General features: G+C 42.8%; 1 protein-coding gene across 4 annotated transcripts; it reads right to left on the bottom strand.

Moving 5' to 3' along the window:
* Window positions 1-123: 123 nt before the first annotated feature.
* LOC147171096 (bridge-like lipid transfer protein family member 2) lies at window positions 124-21,178 on the bottom strand. 4 transcript variants are annotated; one of them, XM_086081025.1, is made up of 40 exons: window positions 21,065-21,178; window positions 20,477-20,589; window positions 20,273-20,399; window positions 20,125-20,174; window positions 19,670-19,814; window positions 19,068-19,186; window positions 18,935-18,995; window positions 18,682-18,871; window positions 18,441-18,564; window positions 18,236-18,360; window positions 18,096-18,163; window positions 17,888-18,024; window positions 17,625-17,743; window positions 17,020-17,213; window positions 16,663-16,948; window positions 16,387-16,592; window positions 15,065-16,103; window positions 14,259-14,450; window positions 13,802-14,004; window positions 12,998-13,116; window positions 12,061-12,284; window positions 11,785-11,975; window positions 10,638-10,737; window positions 10,335-10,534; window positions 9,966-10,263; window positions 9,512-9,669; window positions 8,629-8,835; window positions 8,200-8,299; window positions 7,760-7,942; window positions 7,568-7,689; window positions 7,322-7,477; window positions 6,566-6,687; window positions 6,283-6,463; window positions 5,720-5,806; window positions 4,156-4,266; window positions 3,931-4,066; window positions 3,498-3,622; window positions 3,317-3,418; window positions 1,974-2,108; window positions 124-1,798 (listed from the first exon to the last, which is right to left on the bottom strand). In XM_086081025.1, the coding sequence occupies exons 2-40, from the start codon at window positions 20,545-20,547 to the stop codon at window positions 1,607-1,609; spliced, it is 6,705 nt and encodes a 2,234-aa protein (XP_085937151.1). In that variant the 5' UTR covers window positions 20,548-20,589; window positions 21,065-21,178; the 3' UTR covers window positions 124-1,606. The 4 variants fall into 4 exon arrangements, with proteins under 4 accessions (XP_085937151.1, XP_085937148.1, XP_085937150.1 ...); XM_086081022.1 differs by having other exon boundaries at window positions 17,625-17,779; XM_086081024.1 differs by having other exon boundaries at window positions 17,625-17,779; window positions 20,477-20,586; window positions 21,065-21,142.
* Between the last annotated feature and the right edge of the window lie 169 nt (window positions 21,179-21,347).

A 21,347-nucleotide genomic window follows, 5' to 3' on the forward strand; every position in this document is an offset into this window, starting at 1 on the left:
TAAAAATTCAAATATGGGCAGCTAATCCATGATCTCTCTCATGGATGATCAGTATTGGATTTGGCAGTATAAAACCCTGACTGGAACACCCTTATTTTCAATAGTTTTGAAGGGGAGTAAATATAAACATCAGAAAACAAGACTTTATTCAATTCACTTTATTATATAAAAAAGTTTTTAAAAAGCAGTCTGCATCTCAATAAATTACAATGGACTATATGCCACGGAGGAGGCGGGACTTCCGGGTTTTCACCGATCAACTTTGTTTCCGTTTCCGGTTTGCGACGTGTGGGCCGCGTCCCAGTACTTGCGCTTCCGCCTTTGTGCCCCTCGGTTGCGCGTTCCCGTCAACGGGTGCGAGGGTGCGAGTGTCTGTCTCAGTGTCCGAAGCATTCCAGATAGCTGAGACGCGCCCCCCCGCCGATGAGCGGCAGCGCGCGGTTGGGGGGCGCAGGGGTGGGGGTGCGAGAATTGGAACGTGGCCAGCAGTGGCCGGGAACGGCGCTGATGTGTAAAACACGGAAGTCCGTGGCATCTACCCCATACAGTGAACCCCTGCATATTCAATTCAAAAAGGGAAACTCGTATACAGTAAATACTCATGAAATAATTTCTACCTATCCATTTTCTATAGCACTTATTAGGGTCATATTAGGGCTGGAGTACACACTCAATTAGTCGCCAGCCAATCACAGGGTACAAAAAGGCAACTGACCATTCACAACTATGGAAAATTTAGAAGAGTCTTCAATGAACCTAACCTGCATGATTTTAGAATGTGGGAGGAAGCCAGAGAACCAAATGAAAACCCACACACACAAACTCCACAAACATCAACCCTCAGAATTTAGAGACAGATGTGCCAACTATTAAAACACTGTGCTGTCAGCTATAACTATGAAAAGTACATATACTGTGTGTGTAGTGAATCTGTATAATATACAAGTTCCACTTTTTGAAATGAAAACGGGAAATAAATCAACTTTTTCAGCATGTTCTAAATCAGTGATTCCAACCGTTATGCCGTAGCACATCAGTGTGATTTGAATAATTGAATAATAATAATTGTGTTTTGCGCTTGCATTAGTCAGCCATTTCCAGCTATGTGTTCGCTGTAAATTAGTGGAATTAAATAAAAAGTTGGTAGTCAGACAGCTTGTATCTCAAGGCACTACAGTATACTGTATACATTTTGTAACATTTGTGTTTGGTGGTGCGCTAGATATTTTTCTTACGTAAAGTGCGTACCTTGGCTCAACGGTTGAGGAAACACTACTAATTTATTGAGATGCATCCGTTTATATAAAACAGTCACATCATATGTTTGAGTATTAATGGAATTCTTACAGCAGACGACATAGGTGAGGTTCTCATGTCGCGTGTTCCCGAACCAGCAGGAAACGCTCACAAAGAGTTGATAAGCAATTGTACTCATTGGCTGAAATGCAGTGGCGATGCTTAGTTAGCGTTTGGTCATATTCCTAATCAACAGGCACCCGAGGGCTTTGCTTTTTGCCCACTTCAATGTGAAGTTCAGCAGGATCATGTGATGCAACATCAAAGAAAGACATTTTTTTTTTTGGGGCTTGGCCCTAACGACAGTGACTCACTTGCGCCGGCTAAAGATACTCTTTTTGCCCGAGTTCTTGTCGGAGGCGCTGAGGCCAATGAGCAGCCGAGCCTTTTCGTCCTCCTCCTGCTGCTGCTGCAGGCCCGAGTCCGCCTTCCCGTCCAACGTCTTCCCGCGCGGGTCGGAGCCACCGGCGGCCGGCTTCAGGCGCAGCTTCTCCTTGATCATCTGACACAGTGGAAGTGAAAATCACGGCACATTGAAAAGCTTTGGAAATCACTCTAGTAGCACTTTGTGATATGGACTGCAGCTTTTTTTTTTTTCACAACAAAAGGACTTTGTATGGATCTGGATCTAGACTATGATTGTATGCTCTTATTGATTAATTTAGCCGGTTTCGTACTTGTGCAACTAGAGCCTTGCGACTGTCTCTCTTCACGGCCATGGCGAAGTCCAACCACGTCCAGGTGTTGTTGTGGTACTCCAAGCATGGCAGCACAAGGTTGAAGTCCTTCCAGTCCACGCTGCTTTTTTCTCCCTGAGGAAGATCAACAGTTACATGCGTACATACATACAAGCTCACTCATGCTTTGTTTGGAATGTTCTTTAAACAGGGACCCTTCAAGCGACAGGGGGCAGATCAAGGCTAACAACTAGGGGTAGCAATCTGTGAAATTTTCCTCGGTTGATCAAATGTGCAATTCAATTGATTGAGTTTATACTCAAACCCCAAATCGCTGTTCCCTAATCATGTTGACGGCAGCTAAGAGTACCAGATAGATTTGAAACTTCCACGTTTAACCACAGGAAAGATTTTCTTGTTTGTTTAAAATGATTTACCTTAACTAGAATCACGCATCACATTGTGACCAAGGGTAGAATACTGGTTAGTTATTGAGCCTTTTAGTGCTGTAAATAGTAAAACCTTGCTGTGGCGGAAGCCACATGCTAAGACAGCGATACGTCACACATTAGTTGTCATGACTACTAACTACTTCTTATAATTCTTCTTCCATTTCTACTTTCTTTTGGCGTTTGGCAATACTTTTGGTGCATTATTGCCACTACATCCACCACAACAAGGATTTACTATTTACAGCACCAAAAGATACAATAACCGACCAGGATTTTCAACCTTTAGCCACAATGCGATGCGGGACTCTAGTTAAGGTTAGTCACTTTAAACAACAACACGATTATGAAACAACGTTCCATAATCATGAGCTCTACTGCTCTTGTTTTTATTTTTGTAAAATAAAATTTCCCCCAAAACGTGACTTATGATTCCTGCCCCCCTACCCCCCAAGAAATGTCTTTATATTTCACTATATAGGGACTAAAAAAGAAAAAAATAATTTAATTAATAAATCATTTTTTTTAATTCTCCATTTACCATCTAACTATGCATTAGAATAGCCTTATATTGTTTTATTAATGTAAATACATTTTGTTATAAATATACTAATTGAAATCTATACAACAGATTCAAAATGACATTTAAAATTATTGAGCTATTTATTTAAAAAAATATAAATGAATGAATATAATACTTCAACTTCCTACAGCTGACATGTTCTTTACGTCACAAACTAATTGAGACTGAATCATCATCAGTGCCTCTGCTGGTTGAAAAAAGGATTGCAACCAATTCGCCTCAGTCACTTAGAGATCCACTCATTTAATCAATCACTTTGATGCAATCGATCAGCTCTAAACCTCTTATTTTGTCTAGCCATGACTAGCTACCTTATAGCTGACGCAGAGTGGCACTTGAGGAATCTTGATGTAAATGAAGGAGTTGTTCATGGCCGCTCGCTCCTTCATCTTGTCAATGTCATCAACAGGATGCTGGTGAGGAAAAGAAGACAGAGCACCGTTACAATCTTTTGTGGTTAATCCGAAGATGGTCAATTACAAGTATTAATACCTCAAGAGGTTTCCTGAACGACCTCCTGACACCGGCGCTGCGGTTCATCCCCTGGGCGACGCCTTTACTGGGGCCCATAGCACCCATGGTGTCCTCGGAAGACTGACGAGTCTTAACGGGAATACCTGCCATGTGGAGGGTGGAGATAAAACAAATTAATGAACACAAATTTCATATCACGATTATCTTATTACTAAATGAAAACAAAATGTTGTCATTTTTGATGTGTAATTTGTTTACATTTTATTTTTCAAACTCTGCTAGTTACCTGAGGGCTGAATTTAGGCATACGTGCATTCTGGCTGGGCTAATCTTTCTGTTTTACCTTGAGTACCGGAATGAGTGGATACAGACTGTGGTTGTGGTTTTCTCGGTGGAATCCGCCTTCTTTGTGAAAACACAAAATAGACAAGCAACAAATGGAAAAACATACCTGTGGTGACAAGTCGGAATTTGTCCTCTTCGTCAGTCACCTCCTCTTCCTCCACATTCCTCCCCGGGAAAAAGAATCCCATCATCCTCTTGAAGAAGTGGTACATGAGCTGTATGGTGAGAGGCACTACGTTTACCTGAAAAGACGGGAGCATTTTCATTGTCAGTGTGGGGAGTGAGGACCTCTAGACAAAACAATGATGAGGTCATTTATGATTTTCGTTACCTCAAAGTGCTCCTTGACAGAGATCCCTCCCACTGGGGGGCGGACCTTGCTGAAAATGCGCAAGGCGAACTGGCGTCCTGATTGACAGGCACTCTGAGGACGAAGCACCACCTATTGCAAGACGTGCAATGATGAGGGGAGGGGAAAAAAATACTAATACTCCATCCTGTACTCTAACCGTCCACAAGACCATAAAACTTGACATTTACAGTCTAGTACATTTGGCCAGTATGAGTGCCCTGATGCATTATCACTATGATCAGTTATTCCTGATATCGGGCACCTTGCATAATTTGAATACAATGACTCAAACTAATCCTCAATGTTGTTCTTGCCAGTTATTTAGGATAATTGTAACCTTGAACAATAGAAACATAATGACTAGAAATTATCTATAGTCATAATAAAAGCTCACACCCTGGCACATGCATGCGTGCAATGTATGCGGCCTGATTAATGACAACCAATGCAATAACTAGAAATAGTTCAGAGAAACAAATAAGTCCAAACATAGGTATCAACATGAAAAATGTAATCGCTCTCTCAACATTTATTCATGATAAATGCCACTTGCACAATAGAAATAAACAAAACCAACAAATAAAAAAAAAACGCACACACAAATAATCTGTCAAAGTCTATGACACGCTTTGGCACATGAAATGGAAGATACGATTCATGTGATCATGCCTGCTGCCGTTTGTCAGGCTAACCTCCACCTTGCACAACAGAATTGAACACGCGTGTGGGTCTATGTACATTTCATGAATAAGTGCATCTCTTATCTCTGTAGTTATTCATGATGCCAGCTACCTTTCACAGTCGAAATAAACAAAGACTTCACAAATGGCCTCGCGAGAGTACGCTCTTAACAAACATTGCAATGAGTCAGACTTAATGATGATGTTCATGCATGCGGCACCAGTGGGCAAATGACGTGGATAAACAAGATGGCATCAACACAGACTAACAGCTGTGCGCATACATACCCTCAAGCGCTGCATGTGGGAAACCAGGCACAGAATATGAAGACAATATAAAACATGTTGTATTCTCCAAGTACCAAATAAATTACTCAGGTTATACAATACAAAAGTTTTCAAACTTTTTGGTTTAAGGTATCACTTACTGTATATGGAAATGTTTCCAAAGAGCCCCCTCATAATTTTACCTATTGAATTAAAAAGCTGCCTTTTTTTTTTTAAATTGTAATGTTATATTTTAAAAAGTTGCCTTTATAAGAACCAATGCATTTTTTTTTCCTGGAAAAAAAGAAGCAATCTTAGATGGTTAATAATGAAGCTATGTTTTAAGAATTTAATTGAGGGGAAAAACCCAACAAATTTATTCTGGAATATTACAGATTTATTTCATAAATAGGAAACTACTTGAAAAAATATGCCTTTTGTTTCAGGGGGGAAAACAGGACTTTAGGCTCATAATAATACATACTTTTATAAATGACAACATAATTCATTACAAAGACCCAAGGCTGCAGCTTGCATAGTTTGGGGGTCTGGGGAGCCCAATTGCTTATATATTTAGTGGACTTGACAGATGTTACCTTGTAGGCTGCATTGGGCAGCAGGTTGTTCATGGTGAACCAGCCCAACTCCAACAGATGCTCTGCTGTGTCGTCAGACTTGTTGAGCTGTGTGGGGAGAGAATGAGTTAATTCCAGAAGCCCAGATGAAAAATCAGCACTGTTTCTCTTGGCCTGGTGATTAATTAGTTCTATAAATTAATTAAATTTTATTTCTCAGAATAATTTTTTTGTGTGTGTAATAGTCAGTGTTGCCAACTTAGAAATGTGGCTGCTATGTTGTACCGTTCTGAAAGCTTTAATGACATAAAAAGTGAGTGTAATTCCTGCTTTAAAAAAAGACAACATAAACAGAATCATTTTGACATTGTTTTCCACGTTACAAAAAAAGGTGTCTGGTAGAAGGCAATTACAAAGGGTTATCTCACAAATTGCTCAAGAAATGGTGCACATAAGTTGCAAAAGCTGCGATTAATCATCAAGTTGGGAACTTTTGACTTGAGTTATGCGCTGGAAAAAAAAATTTCGTGAGAAAAAAAAATCAAAGGCTGTCATTTTAAGGCTCAACCCTTGTTGTCCCTCACCTTGCTGTACATAAACCTCTGCAACTCCAGCTCAGCAATGCCCAACTGGCCATCCTCTTCGGTCAGACACCAGCGCGCCTGAGCAAAGTAGATCTCCGTCCTCCTCACCACGCTCACGTCCTCCGGAGGTTTGCGCAGCTCCAGCTTGTTGGCCCGTTGCAGTTGGAAGTCTTTAAAGCACCTGTGAAGGAATGAGATTAAGCAGGTGTGGCTCACGTGTCATACTTTGCCCGCCTCTGATTTAGACCAATGAACACTGAATCGGTGCAGATGTGGTGAGGACCTGATGAGGATGTTGAGCTCCTCGCTCTTCATCTGCATGTCATTTTTCTCCTGGTTGAGTTGGTTCTGCAGCTGCGTGTTTATTTCGTTCAGCTCTTCAATACTCAGCTCCTCAGTTTGTGTCTATAAGTCGGTGACCAACGAAGAAAGGATAGGACAGGGATGAGGTTAGAGCAGGGGTGGCCAAGTTCTGTCCTCGAGAGCCCCTATCCAGCCTGTTTTCCATGTCTCCCTCCTTCAGCGCAGCTGAATCTAATGATCAGCTCATCAGCAAGCTTTGCAGAAGCCTGATAACGATCCTGATCATGAATCAGGTGCGTTAGTGGTGAGAAACATGGAAAACAGGCTGGATAGGGGCTCTCAAAGACTGAACTTGGCCACCCCTGGCTTAGAGGAATGAATATCCTTAGAATTCTCATTTGACTCTATTTTGTGACATAATTTTTTTTTATTGTCAACAACATAAAAAATATCGTGTGTTACTAGTGACAAAAATGGTAATTTTACCACACATTCCTAATCTTAACAAAAATTATAAACATTCATATTTGGCCAACTGAATCTTTGTTTTTTCCCAATTGAAATTCAATACATAGTCGTTTTACTAAAACGTATATTTCCGACTGAAGCAGTTTTAAAAATCGAAGTGAAAAAAGTGGACTTTTTAAAACTAAAATATAATGACATTATAAGCATAGTTATAATTATCCAAAAAAATAGCATCCTTGCAAAGTGCAAGGTCAACTTCCGAACCCACCTTGATGTTGGAGTAAATCTGCTTTTCCAGGCGTCTAATCTGGGCCAGGTGTTGCCTAACCGCCTCCTGGAGATGCAGGATGCTGCTGCGCTGTTCCTCAGGGTTACTGGAGATCTCCAGCTGGAAGCGAACACGCTGCTTCTTCTCACTGTGCTCCTGCATGTGGAATATCGACAGAAGGCAAAAAGATACAAAAAATAAATAAAAAAATCTTTGCTAGAAGCAGCTTATTGCGCATTTCCCCACCTTGCGTCTGGGCTCCACGTGGAGCAAGAGGTTGTTGACAATGTCCAGGATCATGGCGTACTGAACAGGATTGGTGGATATCTCCAGGTCGTGGTGAATCAGTGTGAATGTGTCCACAGCCCCTGGGAAAGGAGTACGATCATGAGCAAATTGATGCAAAAAATGCAGACTCTAAATGTGAACCACACATACCGGCCTGTTTCTTCAGCAGGTCTTCTTTCTCGTGGTGGTTTCTCAGATCGGGTGGTTTAATCTGCGTGGCGAGCTCCGGGTCGATGTCGTGACTGTAACTGATGTAGTGCATTCGGCAGCTGCAGCGGGAGATGATGCGCTGGACCTGTTGGGCCTCGTTCACCTGCGCCGGCTGGTTCCAGTCTGTGAGCATATACAAAAGTCTTGCATCTTGTTGGTTGACTACTCACAAACAGCTCAGGATATTCAGCATTCAGATTAAATTTCATGATGAACCTAAAATGCACTATAGCAGATTTACAGGTGAACTAAAATGTTCCAGTAGTTTTTGAATAACTTCCTTTTCTCTAAGAGCTTTGTGTGAAAAGTGTATATATGTGTGTGTGTGTGTGTGTGCGTGCGTGTGTGTGTATATGTGTTATCTGTGGTATCAGTCATACCTGTGGTGGTGCTAACCATTCCACCCACGGCCTGGCCACTCTCCATCAGCTCCAGCACAGAATCAAGATTCCTCTGCCGATGCTCCTCAATGTTTTTCACCTGAACGGAAAGTCACAATAACCAGGTTTACATGCAGCATTGTATTTTGATTAGAATGAAACTGAATGACCGAACGGAATGAAAATACGGCATATAAACACCTCAATCAGAATAAAAAGGCAGAATCCGAATAGAATTTCATTCAGCTCAGGAAATGGCAGATCGGAATAGACATACGTAAATAGTTGACCAGAGATCGGAAAGATGAAAATCTAATCAGATGTTTAAATTTGGCAGGATTCTGACAAAACCTCAAGGAATCGTCAACCTTTGAAGCTTCTAGTCAAAATGGCTGACTTCCTATGTCTCCCAGCAAGAGTTTAGCCCACCTCCAGCCACAGCTGTCTGTCCTCCTGCTCCGAGGGGTTTGGCTCCATGGTGGCGAAGTACTGCATGCCATCCAGCAGGCAGGTCCAGGTTGTCTTCTGCTTCAGGGTGTCGTTGTACCAAGCCGGATGGTGCTCACACTGCAGCAGTTGGGCCTTGGCCGCAGACACCAGCACACAGCCGACCGTCTCTGTACCACGCAGCATCATCTGCATGTGGAGTAAGAATGTTAAGCCACTAAAATAAATTGTGGCTTATCTATTCAGGGCCTGATTTACTAAAGGTTTGCACATGCTAAAATGGGCGCAAACTTGATTGTTTACCAAACAGATGTGGAGGTAGATCTACCAACTGGGCGTACCCAGCATTCTGTCTGCTAAACGGGCAAATTGCAGCACAGTTCATTTTTCACATTCCGGGAAAGACGGGTGTAAGCCAGCATATGCGGAAGCAAAATGAGAAGCAGTGTACGTAAATAACTTTGAAATGCCAGAAAGAAAAAAAAAGTTAAATGTATCGCCCGTGGAAGATTTAACTCAGAATCACATTTGTCTACCATTAACACTATAAGTGCCATCACTTCAAACTACATTTTGTGTTTGCGATGCACACCCAAATGTTCCATGGTGAAAACCATCAAATCTACCTAAAGTGCAAAAGCTTATTAAGTAAGGCTGTCTCCACCACTTTGACACCTGTTGCAAACAGTGTGTATTATCTGTAAAGGTGAGTGAACATGCAATTTAGCACCTGCTATTTAGGATCTTATATTAAAATTTGAATTTTTGCTATTACACACAACACATCCATCCACAGTGCATACAATCTGTTTGAGCAAATCTTAGTGAATCAGGCCTTCAGCGTGGTTTTATGAAGGTAGTTTACCTGACAGTTGACCAACTCAATAAACCAGTTTCGGTTGTAGGCGTCATCAGTCTGGCAGGCTGCGATGCCACACAGCTGGTCACTGACGCCCGAGTCCTCTTCGGAAAACACCACAAACTTGTCTGTTTCCTCAATCAGCTTCTGTAGCATTGATGTTCCTGCAGGAAGAAGGAGCAACGAGAGAAGAATAACTGCAACTTTCCCTAACGATGTGGATTATTCCCAGTCATTATGCTTATATCTATGCACGATGATGGTTGTAAAAGGATAAACTATAGAGTGGAGTGTTTGCATTAATTATATGATGCAATTCCACTTTCAATGTAATGAAAAGAGCGATCACGTAATGATATGACACGTACACGTGTGCCTGTGTATCCCCCCCTCCCCCCCTAGTCATTTTAGTGCAATGTACGCCCTAATCTTTTTAAATGAGCAAAAGCGCAGTACTCACCCTCATGTGGACTTTTCTCGCCTCGACTTAGTGTGGGCACAACAGGTGTGGTGGGGGCGGTGGTGGGCGAGTAGTTAGAAGGCGAACGCTTGAGCTTCTTGGCCTGTAGCTGTGTGTCAATGCGCAGGCCCTTCAGTGCCTCCGTAGAGAGATTTCTCTTCAGGACTGAGGCCTTTTTGTAACCGTCATAAAGCCCGAATGCTATGTTCCTGTTGGTGGTGGTCCAGGAGGCGCGCAGGTCAACCAAGCGCAGCTTGTGAGTGTACGTAGCGTTGGTCTCATCCTTTGGGTTCACTTCCTGTCAAGAACAAACAACACATTAACACAAAACATCACAACATATGGATGTTTTTAGATGTACAGCATCACCTCTTCCACACGGTTGCTCTGTCGCTGGTAGCTCTGGGAGGACAGGCTGAGCAGGTGGGTCTTGTTCACCTGCGCGTTGATCTGGTGGTCGGCCGTCTCGTCCCACGTGGAAGCCATCAGGTGCACGGTCACCTGCGACAGCTCACTCACCATCTGAGTCACGTTCCATTCGGAGATCAGCCTCCTCATCACAGTGCCAGCTGTTTGAGCAGACATGCATGTTAAAAAAGCACAAGATGTTTGGTATTAAATAGAAAATGAATAAAACATTTACATTCAATTAAAAGTGAAATACAAAAATACCCTGCGGAATTAGTCTCTGAGCCCCTCGAGTAAAGACGTGGCCTTTGTTACCCTCCACTTGGATACCCCTTTGCTGGGCAAAGGATGCCCAATAGTGGACCTGAAGGACACACAAATGCAGAGAAAAATAATCAATTGACAAGGACAGCAAAAGTAAATACTGTTTTCTTGATAGGAAACATTATTTTCTGGAGTCTGAATACAATGTTACATGACACAATACAGTCCACCCCAAACAATTAGAGCACACTTGACACCCACGCTCAGTCATGGGTAGTGAGGTGCCAGCATTATGAAAATTATCCCCAATGTTATGTCTCAATTTAGCAAAATTCAGAACCGCTCAATTGTGGACACATTATTGGAAATACAGTTGTGCCTTGAAATACACAACTGTATTTCATACATGCTGTGACCACGCGCTCAACTCAAAATCCCCTCATCGCTTTTTTCCCATTGAATGAAAATGCCATTAGTCCATTCCAGCTAATCACCCCCCAAAAAACCAAAAAACATTTGTAATATGTTTTCCAATAAGGAAAATACATAGAAATGGCATAATTAAATTGAATGTAAAAAATATATATTGTGTGCATCCTGATTAATTTTTTGCAACTCTTTCTGGTTGATAATAGTCATGAAGACTAAAACAAAGAAAACTTTCACAACTACTGTGGGTGAATTTTGTAAATCTAGTCTAGTCTAATCTGTCTACTTACAGGGTTATAACACCGTGACTATCGATGATATTCGTTAGCCTGGCTATGGCGTTTTGCATTGTGTGTTAGCATTAAACTAGCTAACTAGTTGTGTGTAAATACACTACATATTTGTTTTATATTTAATATTACAGTAACAACTGGGAGAGGCCCTAAACAGCTTGAATGCGCTGTTTTGCAGGACTGCTGCTTGTTGATAATTGAGTCGAGTTGACTGCCCATAAGTGTTTCTCAATTTTTTTGCTTGTGAGTGAAACAAAACAAAACAAACCACAAAGAAACATCAGCTGAACTTCATTTCACAGCTGTTGAGTGGGTACTCAAATATCTGTATGCAAGCATTTAAAATGTCAATTCTCCATTACATGTCGCCTTTAAATGACTGCGTGTATAATGCAATGAGGACGGGCTACAGCTGCTATACGTACTTGTAGTTGTGGGAAGGCGGCCGTGTAGGACATCTGCTTGTAATGCTGACCCAGCTTCTTACGCACGGGCCTGAGGCTGTGAAAAAGCTTCCCTCTGCATATGGGCCGAGACACATTGGTCCATGTGGCCCAGAAGTTCTGCATCCAGCGCAGAGTGCTACTGTACAGCAAGATTCTCGGCTGGGAGGATTCTGGAAAAGAGGAGCAAAAAGCAAATTGTTTTTGGTTGGTTTTAATGTGGCACTCACACACATGCACACACACACACACTCTCACCATGACCACATTGCTGGTTAAGGTCCATGGTGATAGACAGGTTGAGATTCTCAGAGCGAAACGCTCTGTAGGAGTCGTGAGGCTGTCCTGAGGTTACACTCGCAACATTCTCGGTTGAGCAGAATGCGACGGCATGGTGATCATGAGGGTTGCCGTGGCAGAGCCACTGCATGTCGAGGGTCATACACAAATTAGGAAGGTGCAGAAAGCAGATGTCGTCATACCTAAGATTGAGACAAGAAAGTTAAATGAAGTACAGTGAACCCAAGTGGAGAGTTCACATTCTCACTCACACACGCACGCACGTACGCTTCCTATAACCAGCACACACTACGATGTTTGGCTAAGATGTCGGCAAGGTGGTGGTCGTTATTTATCTTTGGAGATGTGCCTGCTGCATGACCCACATACATGGATCCGCTATTGCACTCACCATTACTGGAAATTAATACAATCAAGTCTTTATGGCTGGTGTATGATTAAGTCATCCAAAGAGAGGTGGTTTCATTAGCAGTACAGATGTTGTGAGGTGAACAACTTTTAAGTGAGTCTCCAATAACGCCACAAAAAGTGGCTAGATTTATTGTGCTTATGTTTTTTTTTCTCACTTTAAGGGGGGGGGGGGATAAAGTAGCTTAATATGGCATAAAAAGACATTAAACATAGCGTCAACGTTGCTAAATATGGTGTCAAAGTGGTTCCGTTGGCAACGCTGAATAGCCCTCCCTTCGTTGGAATGCTTTAGCACTGTGCTTTGAGCAAAAACCCAGTGATTTGAACCAGCATGACGATATTTCATTAGCCTTTGCATAATTTTAAGAAAGAATGTTAGAGAGATTGCAATAAGACACTTGGGAACTGTTTTAAATGAAGGGGGGGAAAAAGTCCATGATATGTCGACTTTAATTTGAGATTGACTCAATCTACACATACTCACTTTGATGCCGTCCTGACGTTGACATTCAAATCTCCTTTAAAAACAAATTGGCCAGGGTTCCAGTCAAAGTTGAGCTTGCTCCATTCCCAGTGCAAGTTCTCTGTAGTGTTGTAAGGGTCCTGTACCAATGCAGTTCTTATATTAAAACATTATTATAAACATCCTGTTGTTTTTCTCAGTAACAGCAATAATGTTACTGGGTTAATCTGACCCATTATCTAAGTGTCAGAAACAGAATTATTATCATTAACAATTCTATTAATAACAATTTCAATCCAAATTTTGAGCTATTGTGTTCTTTACTACACAAAGGTCATGCTTCAATGACGATAATTCACTCATTTTTCATAAACAATGCAGGTGAAACTTATATATAAACATGAGACACCGCGTCTGTTCTGGGTCAAACTGACACACCACCACCTTAAAATGAATGCAAATTATTAAGATTTATATCAACATGTGAAATAATCGTGTTCTTATTAATACGTTTCAACTAAAGTAAACACTACTTATTTTCTCCACTTTGAAATGGGCTAATTTGACACACAACATAACAAGAGGGAATTACTGCATTTCATTAAATAATGGCCACTCCTTCTAAAAGATGCCACGTCTCAGTTAGGAGTTGGGTCCGATATTGACTTCCCGCAAACAGACACCTCTCTTTTTCCCCATCATGCAAAAACAACATTCATTCATTATCCTAATTACCTCTGTTCATAGATGTGACTGTTCAAACACTGACATTTAAAAGTTAACTGCTGAGCTTATTTGCTTATTTATCATATTGTGTAGTTTTACCTCAGTGGCAAGCTGATGCAGATTGGCCTGGTCAATGTCCATAACCCAGTGTCCATGTAGCAAGAGGCGACATTTGTCCCACCAGGTGATCAGAGGCGAGGGGTCCGCAGTCACTTTGGTGAGCAGGTCAACCGACTGGCCGATCAGGGTCCACGCCGGGTCCCAACACGGCCCCCAGACGATGGTGTAGAGGCAAATGTTGGCTGCAGAGACACAGCAGTGAGTAAACAGCAGATGGAGTCGTCTGTAAAGCGGGGTACGCACATAGTGATTTCAAACATCTTACCACACCATGCAATAGTCGATAACACACCTCAAACTTCACGATAATGACTCTTAACCTCTTAACAACCAACGACACAGGATAATCTCTCAATTTGGCCCAAGTGTCGGCATGTGTGTACTTCAATCAAGCTACCACCAATATGGGAGACATTGTGAAGCCACATGAACTTACATTTTAAGTCGTAGTAGAACTTGAGGGGTGGCATATTCCTGTGCACAGTCACATCTCCCCAAGGTATGCCAAGTGGAACCGTTTCTTTCCGACGAGCCCTGGCCTGCCCATCCTGCTCTGTTCCAATCAGGCGTCCTGACAGCGACCAGTCACGTATCTCAAACAGGTAGCGTGGGTAGTCACGAATTCTCACTGGATAGACAGAAACAAGGTTAACTAGGCAAACAATCAGTGGTTAGCTGTTGGCATTTTGTGAAAATATCAATGGTGGGTACTAAAATAATGAAGTACAAATATGTTCTTTACTATATTGAAGTAGATGTTTTATTTTTCACCCTTTAGTTGAGTAATTATATGAAAACTATTTTTACCTTCTGCATTTGAAAGCAGATCTCTGTACTGACACAATACAAAAAAAAAAGTCAAGGATAGAGCGGTAAAGTCAACAAGTGATTTCACAGTTTGTACTTTAACTTTTACTTGAGTACAAAAGCTAAATCAGTACTTCTACTTTCAACAATCTTTTTTTTTATCAAAAGTGTCTGTACTTCTAAAGCAGTGTTTCCCAACCCTGGTCCTCGAGGCACACTATCCAGCCTGTTTTCCATGTATCCCTATTCCACACGCAGGTGATTCCAATGACATCTCATCAGTAAGCTCTGGAGAAGCCTGATAACGATTCTCACCTGCGTGTGGAATAGGGAGACATGGAAAACAGGCTGGATAGTGTGCCCCAAGGACCAGGGTTGAGAAACACTGTTCTAAAGTATCAAGTGTGAGTATTTTTTCCACCTCTGGTAACTAACCCAAAAACGAGGCCAGTTTGAACTTGACAGCACGGCACCACTGGACAACCAAGTGGAGCCCTTCTCTGGGGAAGGGGCTGATCCTGTCGATGTCTCTCAGCTGCTCTCTCACCCGCTCCGGACCGTGAAGTGACTGGTCAGCCAGGACAACCAGCTCCAGGTCAGACACTGTCCACGTTAGCAGTGACTTTCTCATGGGCGTGTTGGCGTAGAGGCGCTGTGAGCGCTGGATGTAGATCTCGATGAGTTTCTTCTCCAGCGAGCTGTACAGCTCCTCTATCTTCCTAGCGGGCAGAAGCTCGCCGTGCTGCTTGCGCAAGTCGGCCACCTTCTTGTCCAGCAGCTGCAGACGTTTAGCGCTCTCTTTGCTCTCGTCCTTCATCAGCTCGTAGTTGTCACGCAGCTTGATCTCAAAGATGTCATCGAGGAAGACAAAGGAGAACTGGCTGATTTTGAAGACCAGGTCTGGAGGCGGGCACAGCTGATTGGAAGAGGGCGGGCTGGGTGGGCGGTGCAAGGTCTTTAACCATTTCTGCATGCTGATAGCCCTGTCAAAAGTGTCAGAGAAGTTGTACTGGTAGGGGAACTCCACAGAGAGGAGCGGGCAGGTGAAAACCCAGACGCGGTTGTGAGGCATGGTGAAGGAGGGGAAGTCGTTCCTGTGCAGCTGCATTTCCGGCAGCTCGCCATGCGTCTCTATATCCAATCCTTTGAAGGAGAGGATATCATGGCCGTCGAAGTTAAACGCCAGGCCGGACGAGCGCACATGCATTGAGCCAGCATGCTTTGAGAGAGACAATGCTTCGGTGTGGAGGAGGATGTGGTTGTGCTCGCCCACGTGTGCTGTCACGCGAGCGGCGCCCATTTCTAGCAGCACACTCAGGCCTCTTTGATCGCCTTTGTCTGGTCTAATCAGGCGAACGTCTTCTCGTTCACCGTAGAGTATATGTGAGCAATCCACTGCTTCCGTCATGTGTTGATATACGAACATGTGGTCTGGGGGCGTCCATACCACGGCCAGATTATCCTCACACTGAACCTGATGGGAAAAACACTTTTTTTTAAATATAAAGTCATTGGTATTTCCTGTGTATGTCATGTGCAATGTTGCTCTTTTTAAAAATTGTCTCTGCATTTAGTTTTCTTGTTACCGGTATATATATCAGGTACATTGCCATGTTCCTTCTGGCAGGGGTACTATCAATGTATACTATTTGACTATAATTGTGTGCATTTACAATTTATTATTCAAGTGTTCATTTATGCACATTACCCCCTGTAATAAATCAAAAGGAAAGAAAAAAAGAAAGATATGTGTCTACCTGCAGTGTGTGGGTGCTGACGTGGTAGCAGAGTGCCGTGGCAGTGAGCCTGACAATGGGCTCGGCAATCTGAGAGGAGGGACAGCATGTCTCTGTGTTCTCTGTGAGCGTCTTGATGGCGGACAAGCAAACACCCTGCAGAGACACTTGTGAGCTCTCGCCCGAGCTCATCACTCCAACGGCGTCCATCCGCAAAGACAGAGCTCCTAAATCGACAGTGAAAAGGCTTAAGTCGTAAAAACAATACAGGTTTAAGCCTGTTTAAATCAAACCTGCCTGCTAGATTCGAGACTGTGAAAATGTTAACATCCTCCAAATGGAAGTCCAGTTTGAACAGCAGAGGCGAGGAAGAGGAGGGTTGTCCCATGTTGGCAATAGGAGGAAGCAGTGAGGGCTCATCTGACAGCCTCACATCATCAGGAGTGTAGATGACGGACAGCAGGCGAGACAAACACAGCACGCAGGTCTCCGACAGCTCTACTTGGAGTCCCTTTAGTCTGGACTCCACACTCAACACCGGAGTACTGCCATGCAACTCACTGCTGGCTCGATTCCAGCTCCCCTTGATTGACAGTTATGCTTAATTCAACCCTCAAATGCATCAGGACTTCATTTTCTTGATTTTTTGCTTACCTGAAGCTCGAGGGAGTCGAGAATAAGCGCTTCACCCCACACGTGTTTGCCGGGAGGATGTGGGGCTTGCTGGATATGAGAGCCCTGGCCTACTCGCCACCAGAAACTGTCCAGGTTTAACGAAGCCCGCTGGTGCACGTTCCGGGACTCTGGGCCATCTTGGTCCACCTTTAAGTCCAGAAGATGTTGTAGTTCTGCACATACAAAATGTAGGAATAACAAGATCAATGTGAGGATGCCAGAATGTTTGTCTAGAATGGTGCACAGTACGCAATAAATATAACATAAGAACAGTAAAATAAGTTACTTTTTAAATTTTAAAAATAAACCAATACTATAAAAACATACTTAAAGAATTGTTTTACTCTGCTAGAGCATCTTATCAGCAAAAAACAATAAGTACAAATTTCTTATTTAATTGTTATAAATTAATACAGTAGACTATCATACATTGTTCAGATATTGGTCAATTAAACAAAAATAATACTAAACTAAAAAACGAATAATATATTTAAAGGCAAGATGAAGAAAATGCATACTTTAATAACAAATAAAAATAGATTTTCCAATTATACTGAGCATCAAGTTTTAAGGTTGCATGTTACCTGCGCTGGCAGAGAGAAAGCCGAGGGTAAAAGGTGTGGTGTCTCCAAGCTGCACAGACACGTTGAGGTTAGACACGGAGGAGGAGATCATCACGGGGGCGTCCAGATGGGGCAGGCGCCTGAGGAAGAGGAGGGTGGGCAAAAAATCTAATGGACTACGCACGATAGACATAATGATACGGACGTGGATGAGACAACAAACAAAAAGATGGATTATCATCACTGCAGAAAAGATCCCCCCCCCTCATTTCCACTTCACTTGCCTTTTTCGACGTGACGCCTTTCTGTGCATCAGCTGTCCCCATGGCATAAGATTGAGCCAGTGGGAGAACTCTTGGTGACGATAATGGACGATGCAAGTGTTGACAGCGAAGGAGCCAGAAATATCTATGGATGTGACCTACAACCAAAAGAAAACAAGTTTGAAATCTTTCGAGGCTTTCCTCACAAAACAAAGAAAAGCTTTCTTGCCTGCAGGGAAGTCTTGAGTGTGTTCACACAGACAATTCTTTGCCTGCTTTGTGACAGAAGAAGTCCATCTGCCCAAAAAAAAGAAGAAGGAATGTTGTAGCTCTTTATGCACTTCATGTGAAGCCCAGATGTGCACTGACCCTCCAGAACGATCTCCAGGCTGCTCTGGGGAAAGCTCAGCTCGGGGGTGAAGCTCTTCAGAGGAAGCTGTTCACGGTCACGAGTGTAGCAAAGCTTTAAGGACTTCAAGGTCCAGTTCAGGTGTCTGCGCAAGTGGGGAGAGTGGGGGTGGAGTGAGAGTCAAGAATACCAGATTCTGGAATACAAAATAAAAGCATGACTCACCTTTTCTGACTGTGCATGGACAAGGTGACATTTGTGTTGTCAAACTCCACGTTGGCCTTCTGCGGGATGATGCTGTGGAATTGTTCAACAGCTTCCGTTTGGATGAATTCAGTGTCCAAACACTCTAAACAATGACATAAAAATGAATATTAAAATGTAATGCTTAGAACATGATTGCTCCTCTCGCCAGTTATTCACAAGAAGTAACCTAGTTTGATTAGTGGAATAACTAATGACTTACCTTGCATTTGCTCACCAGACGAGTCGTGAGTCGTCTTTGTTGCTACCAGTAAGGGGCTGAGGAAGAGGCCCTCGTGCAGCTCGGCCAGCAGCGTCCTGACACGTAGCGACAGCGAACCAGGCCTCATCTCAGGCAGACTCACTTCGCCCGAAAGCAGCAGGCTGAACGCCACCTCTGCCAGACAAATGTCCTGCAAAATGGACACCACATTAGGCACGCTGACTTGGAATTCAGTCAGTAGTGAGAAGCTCACCAGCTGGCTGCTTTTGAGAACTTTGCTGCTTAATTGTCCCACTGAGAAGTCCCACGCTAGCCTGTAAGAAGTGACATGTTTGTTCACAAAAGGTAATTTAACATATTTGTGTAACCAGGAAGTGATTGGTTACCTCTTACTGTGGTGGTCCAACAGCAATGTGATGCACGTGATGGTCATGTGCCACAGCGACTCGGAAAGCGCCATGTTCAGGACCATCACGTTGACCGAGCTGATGTGGAATGACAGTAGCTGCAGAGAGCGGTGTGGAAAAACTTGTATTGTATACTACTCGTTAAAAGTTATATTAAACTTTTGGATGAGATTTCAAGATGAACTCAAAATGCATTATAAGCTTAAACTTAATTTGAATTTCTCTAAACTTCTGCAATTCATCCAGGCTCTCGCTATCTCTGTTGCAACCTGCTGATGACATTAGTTTATTTATTTTTATTATTATTATTTTGGCAGTTTCTGTAAATCAACATGCATCTCCACTGACATGCACTGCCTACATGAACATGAACGTGAACAAAAGTGCTACTTCAGGAAAACACCAAATTTATTGCACAATTGACCTTTCTGACCACTCCAGACTGATGTTTCCAAATTGGCCTTTGGTGTGAATGCTTGTTTGATTATGGGTGCCCTGCGATTGACTGGCGACCAGTCAGGGCATACCCTGACTTTGACTCAAAAATGGATGGATGGCTTCTACTGTATTCTGATACATACTTGTGATAGGAAGCGAAGTGTTGTGGCACTGATGGAAACGTTTCCCATTTTCTTCCCATGACTCGTTCTTTTCGTCAGTGGTCCGAGAGGCGCTTGTAAATCGAAGCGAACTCTCGTCTCGCCCACGCACAACGCCAGGTATTTCCTTAAAAAATATAAAAAATAAATGAAGGAGTGAGCACGCTCCAAACTAGCGAGTGTACCACTTACTACACCAAATGTGTTAAATTAGGAATGGGTTCTTAGAAAATTATTCTTTTTAGTTCTATTCTGTTATCATGCTTTACTGTTGACAAGAGCAATCACATTAATATTAAGACACATACATTGTGGACGTTGAAGTGGACAAGCGTTAGCAATCACTCACAATGAACAATCGGCCAAATGTGGGTACGCCCTAAAGAACTACAACATATGAAATATGTTCAGTCAGAATGCAGAATACTTTTACTCACGGTAAATCCTTGTTCAGAAGTTTGCTTGAGATCCATATTCGGTCAATTTCCTGTCATGAAAGTATAACTGTTAGGGCCACATTGTGCAGGTGTACCCTGTACTGGGAGTGGCAGCGGTTATGTCCTACGTAGCGAGTGTACCATTTACCACAGTGTGCAGCGGGTGAAACTGGATACTGACTCCTCGGACTGAGAACAGTCCCACTGATTTAATCTTCAAGTCTGCATTCAGAACTGTCTGGAAGAGTCGCACTGCCAGAGTGTTGACCAGCCATCTTAGAAAGGAAGTGGAAATCACAATCACAACCATGACAGCCAGTAGTTGGATACGCCTAAACTGAAGAACACTTACCGGAATATGATGCATGACAACACAATGGCAAGAAACAGGATTGCGAGGAAGGAAATAAGCAGGACAGACATAATGTCTCAAGTTGTGTAGACATGGAGCTATTTTATCAGCTTCTGTCATGGAAAGAGAGATATAACAGTGCTTTAACTTGACACATTACTTTCGGTGTACCAGGAAAGGTATTAACCCCCCCCCCCAAAAAAAGTTAAGGAATAAATTGTCAAACGTAAACATTTCCTTTCTAACCCTGCTAACTTGTAGCTTCTTACAGTAACAGATTATAGTGTGTACATACAAAAACAACACGGTAGCATCACGCTAACACTTCGCGAAAACTTACTTCTTAATGTCCATGTGAAAAAATTACAGTACACGTTTGTCAGACAGGCAATAACTTAAGTGTTTAGTTACCCCAAAACTCGAGCGCCGCGTCATCAAAGTGGGGGGGAAAACCCATAAGCAGTAAATCTGTGCTAGCAGGCTAATGCTAAGGCTAATACTGTTAGCATCCACCAGACCAGCGGAGACAACTTTCTTCCGGAGTAGAGAGTGCCTTTGTTTTATCCGGCCAAAGGTTTATAAACTCACCTAGCCTGGCATTTTTACGGCGTGCACGGGCTCCGTGGCACCGCAATAAACAACAGCGGTGACAGCTGACAGTTTAGCCCGCACAGTAAGCGTCAACACTCCGCCCCCCTCGGCTCCAAGAGGCAACGCGGTTGAGGAGCATTCTGTCTTTCTTTTTAACTTAAAATTGTATTTCCTTTCACCGAAATGACTAACAACTGGCTTGAGACTAAAATACAGCTTACAAAAAGTTAGAGGTTAATGGTGGGCAATAAATATTGGAAGTAAAAAAATAATCATAATT

The sequence above is a fragment of the Leptonotus elevatus genome, chromosome 7 (assembly GCF_054856555.1).
Source record: "Leptonotus elevatus isolate MCC_2025b chromosome 7, RoL_Lele_1.0, whole genome shotgun sequence".
Taxonomy (NCBI): domain Eukaryota; kingdom Metazoa; phylum Chordata; class Actinopteri; order Syngnathiformes; family Syngnathidae; genus Leptonotus; species Leptonotus elevatus.

Excerpts from the sequence above, each read along its gene's own strand:
- LOC147171096 (XM_086081022.1), bottom strand. The coding sequence starts at position 20,547 with ATGTCTGTCCTGCTTATTTCCTTCCTCGCAATCCTGTTTCTTGCCATT. Across the intron at positions 7,943-8,199 it reads AATGGTTAGCACCACCACAG|ACTGGAACCAGCCGGCGCAG; the intron begins GTATGACTGATA and ends ATATGCTCACAG. Across the intron at positions 6,688-7,321 it reads AGATTTACTCCAACATCAAG|ACACAAACTGAGGAGCTGAG; the intron begins GTGGGTTCGGAA and ends ACCGACTTATAG.